Raw genomic sequence first — 14074 nt, 5'->3', positions numbered from 1 at the left:
ATAGCAAATGTGGTGCCAATATTCAAAAAGGGGACAAAAACTGAGCCGGGAAATTATAGGCCGGTAAGTTTAACCTCTACGGTTGGTAAAATCCTTGAGGGTTTCTTGAGAGATGCTATACTGGAGTATCTCAAGAAAAATAACCTTATGACAGAGTATCAACATGGGTTTATGAGGGATCGATCCTGTCAATCTAATTTGATCAGCTTCTATGAAGAGGTAAGTTCAAGCCTGGACCAGGGAAATGCAGTGGATGTTGTGTATATGGACTTTTCAAAAGCTTTTGATACGGTGCCACACAAAAGGTTGGTACATAAAATGAGAATAATGGGGATAGGGGAAAATATGTGTAACTGGGTTAAAAACTGGCTCAGTGATAGGAAACAAAGGGTGGTTATTAATGGTACGTACTCGGACTGGGTCTCAGTTCATAGTGGGGTACCACAGGGGTCAGTATTTATAAATGACCTTGTTGGGGGCATGCGGAGTAGAATTTCAATATTTGCAGATGATACTAAACTCTGCAGGGTAATCAATACAGAGGAGGATAATTTTATATTACAGGGAGATTTATGTAAATTGGAGGATTGGGCTGAGAAGTGGCAATTGAAGTTTAATGTAGATAAATGTAAGGTCATGCACTTGGGTAGAGGAAATAACATTTATGATTATGTACTTAATTGTAGAACACTGGGTAAAACAGACACAGAAAAAGACTTGGGTGTATGGGTGGATGGTAAACTTCACTTTAGTGGACAGTGTCAGGCAGCTGCTGCCAGGGCCAATAAAATAATGGGATGTATTAAAAGAGGTATAAGTGTTCATGAAAAAAATATAGTTCTACCTCTGTACAAGTCACTAGTGCGACCGCACTTAGAATACTGTGTACAATTCTGGTCACCGATATATAAGAAGGACATAGCTGAACTGGAGAGGGTGCAGAGAAGAGTGACCAAGATTATTAGAGGAATGGGTGGGCTGCAATACCAAGACAGGTTATTAAACTTGGGGTTATTTAGTTTGGAAAAACGAAGGCTTAGGGGGGATCTAATCACAATGTATAAATATATGAGGGGACAGTACAGAGACCTTTCCAAAGATCTTTTTACTCCTAGGCCTGCGACTGGAACACGGGGGCATCCGCTACGTCTTGAGGAAAGAAGGTTTAATCATAATCACAGACGAGGATTCTTTACTGTACGAGCAGTGAGACTATGGAACTCTCTGCCGCATGATGTTGTAATGAGTGATTCACTACTAACATTTAAGCAAAGCCTGGACGCCTTTCTTGAAAAATTTAATATTACCAGTTATGTATATTAGATTTTATGACAGGGTATTGATCCAGGGAACTAGTCTGATTGCCGGATCTGGAGTCAGGAAGGAAATTTTTTCCCCATTGGAACTTGTTTGCCACATTGGGGTTTTTTTTGCCTTCCTCTGGATCAACATGTTAGGCTATGGGTTGAACTAGATGGACTTAGAGTCTCCCTTCAACCTTAAAAACTATGATACTATGATACCTGTATAAAAGACTCCTGTCCACAGACTCCATTAATCAGTCAGACTCTAACCTCTACAACATAGGCAAGACCAAAGAGCTTTCTAAGGATGTCAGGGGCAAGATCATAGACCTGCACAAGGCTGGAATGGGCTACAAAACCATAAATAAGACGCTGGAAGAGAAGGAGACAACTGTTGGTGCAATAGTAAGAAAATGGAAAAAATACAAAATGAGTGTCAATCGACATCGATCTGGGGCACCATGCAAAATCTCGCCTTGTTGGGTATCCAGGATCATAAGGAAGGTGAGAGATCAGCCTAAAACTACACTGGGGGAACTTGTTAATGATATCAAGGCAGCTGGGACCACTGTCACCAAGAAAACCATTGGTAACACATTATTACGCCATAATAGATTAAAATCCTGCCATGCCCGCAAAGTCACACTGCTCAAGAAGGCCCATATGCAGCCGACCCGTCTGAGGTTTGCCAATGAACACCTGGATGATTCTGAGAGTGACTGGGAGAAGATGCTATGGTCATATGAGAAGTGTGCACACAGCTCTGCCAGAAGGAGCTGCCAACACACACCCGCCTCACAGCAGATGGCGGGCTGTGATCGCTCGCCGCAGCATGTACTGACCTCAGTAGCTCCTCCTGGCAGAGCTGTTTGCTCTTTTCAGGAAGAGCTGTTGACACACACCCAGCTCACAGCATAATGTGAGCTGTGATCACCGCTCTCCCCAGACGGCATTGTCAGTGTTGATATGCTGGGACAGGCCCCGCAGTTTAACACTGGCAATGCTGTCTGGGGTAGCCCGCACCTCCATGCTGTCACTTGTAAAGTACTAATGTGCTGCCCCACTGCAGCGGTCGAACCGCTTGGATCTGGGGGGGGATGGTTGACTATTCATGGCTCGAGGGTCTACGGACCCGGGGGCTAGGGGCCACACTCGAATGAAGATGGGATATTTACAGAGGAGATATAGTTTGTGACGCCATCCGTGGTGCACGGTAATTGGGAGTACCGCCGCTGCTGTTGGGAGTACCCAGGGTGATGAAGTGGGGCAGCTAGGGTGCTGTCGCCCTCCACGGGTAGGGGAAGGCCCGGGGACTCGGTGGGGAGCCGTGGGATGAAGGGGTCACTCAGGTACAAACTCAGTCAATAAGTAAACGCTGACAATCGGGTAAACCAAATCTTGGGGTATCGCTGCCGCTTGAGGGGAGCACGTCCGGGTCCCGTCCCCTATAGTGTTGCCTGGTGATCTGTGATGTACTAATTTCAACATGGTGGCCCAATAGTCTAAAACTTGCCGGGCTCCACTCCCCACTATGGCTAAGTGTGGGAGCCTGTTCTCAGGTCTCATGCTTGGGATTTTCTGGGCCGTTTAGTTGGAAGGCCCTATCCCCCTCGTTGCGCTAATGCCCTAATTCTGGAGTGGGTGGGAACATATCATAAAGGCTCCATTCTCCTCAGGTGAATTGTTGGGGTGCCTGAAGCTTCTCCTCAACCTAGGGTCCGTGTACCCCGTTGTGCCTTTGGTCCCGGACCGGTGACAGAGCCAGGCTGCTGAACATCCTCCTTGACAGGTCCAGGCACCTAGCTGCAATCCCCTGTGACCGGGGGTCTGACTCCTCTAGGTCCAGACCGCCGTCTGCAACCTAGACAGCTTCCCTTGGGAGACACCACTCCCAAACTCTTCTCACTACTCCCTTCTCAACACAACTTTACTCAACTGACTACATTCCTCACCTCCCCTCCCTGACCCCCAGGTGGGCGGTTCTATTCCACTCAAGCCGTCCACTGGTGTGCCTGGTGGGTGTGGTGCAGTGTGTATCTAGGGTTTGATTTGCTGTTGGAGGCAACACTATAAAATAGGGACCCAGAACCACGAGGGACTTGGAATACTGCACGGAAGGGCAGTGTGTGCAGTACCCTGTGACGACCTGATAGGCCAGGGGCGTCACACTAATAGGGTGCGGGACACGGTCCCGCTCTTTAGGCCAGAGTGCTTCAGGTCACCAGAGGTCACACATTCATTCCTGCTCTTAATGTGTCAAAGATCATCATAAGTTTGTATTCCCAAACCCTCCTGTCTTAGGGGTACTTTGCATGCTGCGACATCAATAGCCGATAGTAGCGATGCCGAGCAACATATTCCTCGCCCCAGTTGCAGATGCGATATCTTGTGATAACTGCCGTAGTGAACAGTATCGCTACGGCAGCTTCACACGCATTTACCTGCCCTGCGACGTCGCTCTGGCCGATGACCCGCCTCCTTCCTAAGGAAGCGGGTCGTGCAGCGTCACAGCGACGTCACATGGCAGGCGGCCAATAGAAGCGGAGGGGCGGAGATAAGCGGGACGTACACATCCCGCCCACCTCCTTCCTCATTGCAGGTGGGAGGCAGGTAAGGAGATGTTCCTCGCTCCTGCGGCTTCATACACAGCAATGTGTGCTGATGCAGGAATGAGGAACAACAACGTACCTGCCGCTGCAGCGAAATTATGGAAATGACCGACACTACACAGAACACCAATTTTCGACGCTTTTGCGATCGTTTATCGGTGCTTCTAGGCTTTACACGTTGCGACGTCGTTACCGGCGCCGGATGTGCATCACTTTCGATTTGACCCTGACGAGATCGCAGTAGCAATGTCGCAACGTGCAAAGTACCCCTTAGAGCAGGAATGAATGTGTCACATGGATTTATGTCTTTTTACATCAATTAAGAAATGTGTTCCTCAGAGCATCTGGGGGCATCACAGCTCTGGACCAGACCCCAATCAGGGAACAATAAAACTTTCACACTGCTTATCTATGAACCACAGCAATATTTATGGCCACAACAGTTTGCCCCCTTGCCATAGTGATAGTTCTGCTTCACATAACTTGTCTTCTTTACTGCTCCATTCTATGTCCTGTTGTGTATAAATATATGACTCTTCAGATTTTGTGTTATACTGAGCCTGATGAAGAGACCTGCGTAGTCTCGAAAGCTGCTATTATTACCATATTTTCAGTTAGCCATTAAAAGGTATCAACCACTGAGGACTCTCAGTTCTTTTAAACAAACTTTTTTTGTGTTTATTTACTTTAACTTACAGATTAATGATGAGAGGTGTCTCAGAGACGCCTGTCATGATTGATCTAGGACTTAAGGGGGTGTTACACACAGTGATATCGCTAGCGATATCGCTGGTGAAGGCACTCGCCCCGTCGTTTGTGCATAACGGGCAAATCGCTGCTGTGGCGCACAATATTGTTAGTCCCCATCACACGGACTTACCTGCCTAGTGACTTCGCTGTTGCCGGCGAACCGCCTCCTTTCTAAGGGGGCGGTTCATGCGGCGTCACAGCGGCGTCATTAAGCGGCCGCCCAATAGAAGCGGAGGGGCGGAGATGAGCGGCCGTAACATCCCGCCCACCTCCTTCCTTCCGCGGCCGCAGGTAAGCTATAGTTCGTCGTTCCCGAGGTGTCACACATAGCGACACCCACCATCCTGCAACAATCAACGATTTTTTTAAAATGAACGACGTGTCAGCGATCAACGATAAGGTGAGTATTTTTGATCGTTAACGGCCATTTGTTGGTGTTACGCGCAACGACGTCGCTAACGATACCAGATATGCGTCACGGAATCAGTGACCCTGGCGATATACCATTAGATACGTCGTTGCATGTAACGTGGCATTTAGTAGCTGCTATGGGCTGTCATTAACTCCTTATTATCCCGATTGCCACCACACAGGGCATTCGGGATGAGTGAGGTAAAGCTCCGAGATTGTCACACCTAATGGATGCAGCAATTCCGGGCGACTACTGGCTGTTATTTTTAGGCCTGGGGGATCCCAAAAACCTGGGTCTCCCCATCCTGAAAATACCAACTCTCAGCTGTGAGGCTTTATCTTAGCTTGATATCAAAATTGGGGGGACTGCACGCCGTTTTTTTTAATTATTTATGTATTTTACTGTACAATATAGGCCAGCCCACCGGCGGCTGTGATTGGTTGCAGTCAGACAGCTGTCACTCAGCTTGGGGGCAGGTCTGACTGCAACCAGGGAGAAGCAGTCACAGGGAGAAGTAGTGAATATGTGATGAGGCTAATGATCGGGTAGGGAAGAAGAATGGGAGGCAGCGGGAGCAGTGAGACAGCCGTGCCGCACTGTGATCATTGAGTATGAAGCACTTGGACAGAGATACTGGCAATATACTGTTAACAAAATGGCGGTGGCCAGCCAATCACAATAATGCCGCAGTTAAGACCTCTGCGACATTGCTGTGATTGGTTAAGGAGCCCAAGATGTTTCGTGGCTGCAAATCAACCGCCAAAATGGCTGGGCGTAACATGAAAATATAGCAAGACGAATACACCATTATTCACAGTATAACGAATAGCCCGAGTACCATACTATTCTGCGAATAGCAACGAATACACTCGCTCATCACTAATCATCACTAACCTTTATCTTTGACGTATTTTTGTTTTGCTGATTCAGAGTGCCCAACAGCCATGCAATAAAAGACTGACGGCGGAGAAATGCTGTGTGAATCCAATGTCTCAACCTGGGTTAAATATGTTATATCATGGGCATTTTTTTGCTCAGCAGCTTAGTAAAATCTTAATGAAAATTGAAAAGATTGGAAAATGACTCCTCTCCGTTCCTCCCAGACAACCACTATTACCAAATGTTATATTATTTTACCTCTTTTTGCTTGACCAGAAAGTAATCTATAAAAGTTTGTGGGTCATTGACATCCAGTTTATTCCTTAATTTTGTGAACATGTCTTTAATTATGGAATGTAGCTCATCAGTGATTTTCAGGACGGCTTTGTGACTTCCTGGAAACCAGCGCAACAGGGATGGATATGCGTTGTACAACTGTGGAGTAAAAAATAAAAAAAAAATAATAATAATAATACATCTTTATTTCTGTAGCGCCAACATATTCCGCAGCGATTTACAATTCAGGAGGTTCATATACAAACAAGTAACATTTATAGAAAATACAATCATTAGAGCAAAAAAGACAACCCTGCTCGTGAGAGCTTACAAATGACAATGAGGTGGGGGAGGACAAGCTACAGGTGCTTATTTACAATGACAGTCCAACCATCTCATAGAAATGGGGGACAGATAAAGGCTGCCTAGACCAGTCAGCCAAAGCTTTGAGATGCTTCTGGGTGCGGTGAAGTTTGACAGGGAGTTATGTTGTGAGAATTTATTGAGAGACTATGTGAATTAAATTCGGCTAGGGAGTGTGATAGGCCACCCTAAAAGGATGTGTTTTTAGGGAACGTCTGAAGCTGAGTAAGTTGTGATTCATCCTAGTTTCTTTGGGTAGAGCATTCCAGAGGATTGGTGCAGCTCGGGAGAAGTCTTGGATCCGGGAGTGGGAGGTTCGATTTACTGTGGATGTTAGCCTAACGTCGTTTGCAGAGCGTAGAGAATGGGTAGGGTGATAGACAGAGATGAGGGTATAGATGTAAGGGGGTACAGCACTTTGGAGAAGCCATTACACATACAGTGACCAGCATAAATGAATACACCTCAATAGATTTGTCAGACAACAGTTAAAGGGGTTATCTGGCTTATTTTGCCTTTTTCTTGTCATTACACTATTGGGCTACATTGGGGCAGGTAAGTTGATAGTAACTACCTACCTGCCCAGCTGTCAGCCCCTCTCCCCCGGCTCAGGGCAGTAATATGACCGCTCCTGGCGTAATTTTGCTCCTTCCTGTGATGTCATGTCAATGGGCATCACAGCTGACGTCATGTAGCCGCCCTGCTGTATGCTGCATGCAGCACCTGTGCTGCTGACAGTGCACAGGCAGTGGCAGCCTTGCTGAATGCTGCCTGTGCTGGGGCTGTGCGGTCAGCGCTGTATAACAGGTGACTTATTCCCAGGCGCTGCGCAGATGGGAGCGCTGTATACAGCTATGATCAGCCGCTGGCCAATCAGAGGACAGCAGCAGATCATTGCAGTAGAAGTATACAGAGCTTGGCTCTGCAGAGCGCCCGGGAATCTGTCATCTGATGTAAAGCGCTGTCAGCTGCGGCCCCTTATGTTGCTTGAGGCGTGCTGGCCTCTTGCTAATTGTGACCTCTACAGGGGGTTGTGCAGTCAGCGCTTTGTAACAGATGACAGATTCCTGGGCGCTCTGTAGAGCCGAGCTCTATATACAGCTATGATCAGCCGCTGGCCAATCAGAGGCCAGCAGCAAATCACTGGAGAAGCTGTATACAGAGTGTGTCCCTGCACAGCGCCTGGAAATCATCCCTCTGATATAAACCACTGACTGCACGGTCCCTGCACCAGCAATGATCAGCAAAGAGGGGGCTGTGGCTACAAGAGGCAGGACACAGGGCACCGAGGGAAAGAGGACAGGTGAAAAGGATTTGTGTTTGTTTGTTTTTTTTGTGTGTGTGAAGAATGGCAGACTAGGGGGCAATTCTACAGGAGAGAGCACTGCTACAAGAAGAGGAGCCTAAAATGACATTACTACAGGATGGGCACAGGGATGGCCACATTACTATGAGATGGGCACATTACTATAGTATGGGGACAGGGATGGGCACATAACTACATTATTTGTGCGGTGGATGTGAGGTGATTGTGCCATCACAGATGAGAGGAGCAGGATCACTGCTCTGTACTACCAATGATTGGAAATACAGAGCAGTGATAACTCATCTGTGCAGCACAATCCTCTCACATCCACCGCACATATAATGTAGTAATGTGCCCATCTTTGCTGGAGTAATGAGAGGTCAGTGCTGGGGCAAAATACTGACAACCAATGAGTGTGCAGAGAGCGGGGCTGGACAGTGAAGCAGGCGGTGCCAGCTCTGACTGTGAAGTTTGGCACAGGAAGATGTCATGTTAGGTTGAGCTGCATGTTAACAAAGTCTGCAGTATATAAAGGGATAATTGAAGAGGAACAAAAATTAGAAAACAAAAAAAAAATGTAGGGGTGTTTTACATGACAATAGAGCACAGATTAGCTTAAAAAAAATTTGGGAGTTTGTCTGACAACTCCTTTTATTTCCTTTCACTTTTAACATTTTCTACCAGATACTGTACCATATTACAAGATACTCAAGATACTCCCAAAAATGTGGACCGTCGATTTCAAACAAAATTTGATAGTTTCCACATTTAAAATAGTAATTTTCCTAACAGATTCATTCATGACCATGTTGCAAAAATGAGTACACCCCAATGAAAGTCTTAGCAGCAAAGCTAATGTTTAGACATGAATTCAATCATAGGTACATCTAATTATTAATTGAAGGGGTTGTTCAAGGCCATTTTATTTTTACAATGGGCCTCAGTCAGAATATTGGAGCAAAAGTGATACAAAAATACAAGAACCAAGATGGAACTGCAACCACCTTACAGAGACATTCAAGCCGGCCACGGAAGTTACCCCTAAACAGCAGCGTCTTCTGATAAGAAGAGTTAAAAATTTGTGGGAACCACTGGACTATGTCGGACCTGGGAACTGTGCTTTCGAATATATTGGTGAATGAGGGACGGTGTCTTGTTTTTATTACTCTTTTTTAAAAATCTTTTAGGTTTCCATTTGTGGACTATGTTGGAATCCCTGGACTGCAGCGGACCTGCATGGCTTTATATTTTTTTTAATAAGTTGGTGAACCAGGGAAAGAGTTGGGGAGTGTTTTTATTTTTTAATGAAAATCATTTTGTGTTTCTTTTTTTTTCTCTTTTTAGTAACTGGGTAATTAATGTGGGTGTCCGATAGATGCCTCTCCATTACTAACCCCTGGGCTTGATGCTAGCTGACAATACAGAGCTGACAACAACCCCAAAAACCATTACCCCGACTGTCACTGCACTAGGGCAGTCAGAAAGAGCTGACGCAAAGAGACAAAATTGATGCATCTAATATGATATGACAGTTCTGTGGTGGTGGATGTGGGCCATAATTTTTAGGTTGGCAAGGGCCCAATAACCATGGCCCTTCCCAATATGATATCAGCCCCCAGCTGTCTGCTTTACCTTTGCTGGCTATCAAAAATAAGGGATATCCCACATTGTATTTTTTTTTTTTAAACAATACATTTTTATTGAGTTTCAAATTATTAATACAAAGAATGGAAAACATTAAAGAATGATGATTGATTCACTTATAGATTGGAGTAAGTCATAAACGTTTGATATGCCGTGAAATGCGACTAAGGCCATTTTGGCCGTCTAAGTTATCACATTATAAACCATTTCTTATAAAACTGAGATTCATATTCTGGTAATAAAATGGAGCCGCAAAAAAACAATTTTTTTTTTGGTCTTATATATAATCATATAACTTTCCAATCGTAATCCCCATACCTAGGGGACTCTCTACATTAAACCAGAAGAGAGAGAACAACTAAAGCAGAGCAATAAATATAGCAAGCTAGAAAGTAAGAGAAGAATTAAGACAGAAGGGGTTTAGGACAATTGTATTTTTTTTTTATTATTTACTTACATATTAAGTTAAACAAGACTAAACACCCTCTAACCCTAGAACGCATACCTGGGGCCTCGCAGGCCTGTTAGGTTACTTGTTTTCTATTGTAGATTTCTATGGTTGCGCGTTCTAGGGTTAATGTGACATGAAAGGCACTAAAGGATCCAAGTGTATAATATGTAATAATAATATGTAATATGTTTTGAAATTGTGTTCTGTTTTTAAAAATGTTGTTTTTATTGTTTTTTTCAGTCCCCTTAAGAGACGTGAAGCTACTCTGTACAGCAAAAATGAAGATTTCCAATGAAATCATAGCCGCCGTTCACTGGAAGTTAGTCATAACAGACACAGGTATCATCAGATGTCCCTTTCTGTCATGAATAAAAAATTAAACAAGGGAGCGCATGTGAAGGGTCTGGGAGATAGTGGTGAGGAGGAGAAAAAGAAAAAGAATCTGCTCACCTGATGTGGTTGTGCAGCCCTCGCACAACCACGGTATAAGACGGGAGTGTGGTGTCAGTAATCTTCTAACCTGTTAGCCCACGAAGTCCATCCAGGGAAGCAAATTCCTGAAAACCTGGTCACGTGACATATCACTGGGCGTCTCTGGTAATTTGACCTCCGTAATAAGCAGCTCTTGCCGTGAACCCACAGAGGGAAAGATCAGCAGTAAAGAATGGAAACACAGTCTAGTAGAGCGCTAAGGAGGCCACAGTATTAGATTAATTTTTGTAGAATTTGTTTTCTATCAGCCACCAAAAATTAATCTAATACTGTGGCCTCCTTAGCGCTCTACCAGACCGTGCTTCCTTTCTGTCATGACAGTCTATTGGCACCCCATGATCAAATGGGGAAAGATGCGTTCCTCACTGCCGCATTTTAAATCCCGCTGTCAGAGATTGGTTAACACCGGCTGGCGGATCTCCGATCCACCTGTGGCTGACAGCTTTGAAAATAGCTCCATTTACCAGACCTATATTTACCATATCTAAGTGTTACCCTGGCCATCAGCCTTGAACTCCTGTTGACTTACACAAGGTCCACTGGGTTGGGACACCATAGAGTCAGCTGCTGGCCAAAGTGCAGGCTTGAAGGTGAGGTCAATGTTTGGTCATCAAGAGGTCGGTCAAGGTACAAGATAAAAAAGCAAAAGAAGAGTCAGGAAATGGGATGTGGTTAGACAGCAGGATGAATAACAAAATAACCGGAAGCTGAAAGCAAAAGACTGAACCAGAAAAGAGAAACTTTTAACTGGTCGTGGGAGTCAGATGTTCAGGAGTTTAAATAGAAGTCCAAACCGCCCAGATCTGACAGTAAGGAGAAATGTAAACAGCCAGGAATTAACCCATTAGATCCCTGAATAAGCACCACAACTCCCAGGAATTAAAATGGACTTCCGTGTCACTGCCCATTGACGTCAGCAAGAAAGGTGTGGCACTACCCTGCAACCACAGTGGAAACTGAGGGGATAGGTAGTGGCCTAGATGTTACATAGATCAGGACAAGACCATTTTATCTATGACAGTGAATTAAACTGCACAAATGAACTAATCCAGGGTGACCATAGTATAAAGGAGCAGGTAAAATACAAGTGATACAATATGTATAAAATAATGAGAACTAAAGGAAGTGTAGAATGTGTAAATCAGCGGTCTCAAACAGGCCTCATGCAACCCCTTAAGTTACTTCTTGCTGCCTTCAGGCACATGGACCAGGTAACGATTGTGGCCAGTGCAGGGGCCACTGCAGCCGTTAGTGCTTTTTTTCAAATGAACGGTTTGCCAGTGCTGCGCAGAGTGAAGCTCTCTCTCCACAACTATTCCCAAAGGCAGTCACTGGGCAATCAGAGGCAAGCATATGACGTGTATGACATCAGCTGCTTGCCTCTGATTGGTCAGCGGCTGCCATTGGAATAGCTGTGCAGAGAGAGCTGGACTCTGCACAGCGGCGGCAAATTGTTCATCTGAATTTGAGATGAAGCTGTCATGGTTCACCTCCCCATCCACATGGCTAGGGGGCGGGGCCTTCTCCCGGGCCTCACTTCCAGAGCCTGGATGCCTTAAAAGCTGACAATTCCAGTGAACCAGCGCCGGCTATAAGCTTAGCTCTGCTTTGCCTGTGATTGCTGGTCCTGTGAGTGATATCCTGATCTGTCTGTTCCTGTGCCCCCGTGCTCTTGTCTGTGTTCCGTCCCCTGGTCATCCCTCCAGTCCTCTGTCCCCTCTCCTACCTCCCCACTCGGTTGCTTCCCCCGGTACTGACCTTGGCCTGACTTTGACTCCGCTTTCGCTCGTTCCTCCGGTCCTGCTTCTGCCCGTACTGTGTTTGACCCAGCCTGCCTGACTATTCCTCGCACGCCCTGCAGCTCAGTTTCCCAGCTGTGCTGTGAGGCAGTGTATGAGAACGCTGTGTATTTACTTCCTGGTTTTCGTTGCTTTGTGTTGTGTCTTCTGCTGCAGAGCTCTGGCTCCCCCTGGTGGCAGCTTGACAGAAGCACTGACAGGGACTGCGATCGTTACTGGGTCCACATGCCTGCAGTCTGCATGAAGCAGAGAAGAGGATGCCAAGGGAGTGGAGGACAGGTGAGAAGAGTGTTTTGGTGTGTGTGTGTGTGTGTATAGAATGGCGCAATGGCACAATAGAGGACAAGGATGGGACATTGCTACAAAAAAAAGGACCTGCATGGGCACATTTGTAAAAGGGAACATTACTAAAGGTTTAGCACATTACTGCAAGAAGGGGACAAGGATGGGGCATATTACTATATGATGTGCACATCACTACAAGAGGACCAGCAAGGGCACATTACTACAGGATGGAGACTAGGATGGGTACATCACTACAGAATGGGGACAAGGATGGGCACATTACTACAGGATGGGCACATTACTATAGGATTGGGACAAGGATGGGCACATTACTACAGGATGGGGACAAGGCTGGGCACATTACTACAAGATGGGGACAAGGATGAGGTACATTACTACAAGGGCACAAGAATGGTTACATTACTATAGGATGGGATCAAGGATGGGCACATTACCACAAGATGGGGACAAGGATGTAGCACTGGGGCACATTACTACAAGGAGACAAGGCTGGGCACATTACTACAAGATGGGGATAAGGATGGGGCACATTAATACAAGGGCACCAGGATGGTCACATTACTATAGGATGGGGACAAGGATGGGTACATTACTACAACTACAAGATAGGGACAAGGATGGGGCACTGGGGCACATTACTACAAGGGGACAAGGATGGTCACATTACTACAGGATGGGGACATGGATGGGCACATTACTACAGGATGGGGACATGGATGGGCACATTACTATAGGATGGGGAAAAGGATGGGCACATTACTACAAAAGTACTAGCAAGGTTACATTACTACAAGACGGAGACAAGGATGGGCACATCCTTAAAGAATGGGGACAAGAATGGTCACATTACTTTTGTATGGGGACAAGGATGGGGCACATTACTTCAAGGGGACAAGGATGGTCACATTACTATAGGATAGGGACAAGGATGGACACATTACTAGAGGATGGGGACAAAGATAAGCACATTACTACAAGATGGGGACAACGATGGGGCACATTACTTCAAGGGGACAAGGAAGGCCACATTACTATATGATGGGGACAAGGATGGTGCACATTACTACAGAATGGGGACAACGATGGGCACATTACTATAGGATGGGGACAAGAATGGGCACATTACTACAGGATGGGGACAAGAATGGGCACATTACTACAGGATGGGGACAAGAATGGGCACACTACTACAGGATGGAGACAAGGATGGGCACATCACTACAAGAATGGGACAAGGATGCGCACATTACTACAAGGTGACAAGGAGGGAGCAGATTACTACAGGATGTGGACAAGGATGGAGCACATTATTATAGGATGGAGTCAAGGATGGGGCACATTACTACAGGATGGGGACAAAAATGGGCACATTACTTCAGGATGGGGACAAGGATGGGCACATCACTACAAGAAAGGGACAAGGATGCGCACATTACTATAGAATGGGGAGCAGGATGGGGTACATTAATACAAGAAGGGGACA

The 14074-nt window shown here is 45.9% G+C and overlaps 1 protein-coding gene across 2 annotated transcripts in view; it reads right to left on the bottom strand.

Moving 5' to 3' along the window:
- LOC142296997 (cytochrome P450 2C5-like) overlaps positions 1-14074 on the bottom strand; it is a 150592-nt gene that overhangs the window by 49239 nt on the left and 87279 nt on the right. For both annotated transcript variants that reach the window (XM_075341199.1, XM_075341198.1), the window contains one exon: positions 6213-6389. In XM_075341199.1, coding sequence (XP_075197314.1) covers positions 6213-6389 — 177 coding nt within the window. The remainder of the gene's footprint in view (positions 1-6212; positions 6390-14074) is intronic.

The sequence above is a fragment of the Anomaloglossus baeobatrachus genome, chromosome 3 (genome assembly GCF_048569485.1).
Source record: "Anomaloglossus baeobatrachus isolate aAnoBae1 chromosome 3, aAnoBae1.hap1, whole genome shotgun sequence".
Classification (NCBI taxonomy): domain Eukaryota; kingdom Metazoa; phylum Chordata; class Amphibia; order Anura; family Aromobatidae; genus Anomaloglossus; species Anomaloglossus baeobatrachus.
Note: the sequence above shows the minus strand (reverse complement) of the source record. Positions and strands in the feature narration are given on the sequence as shown.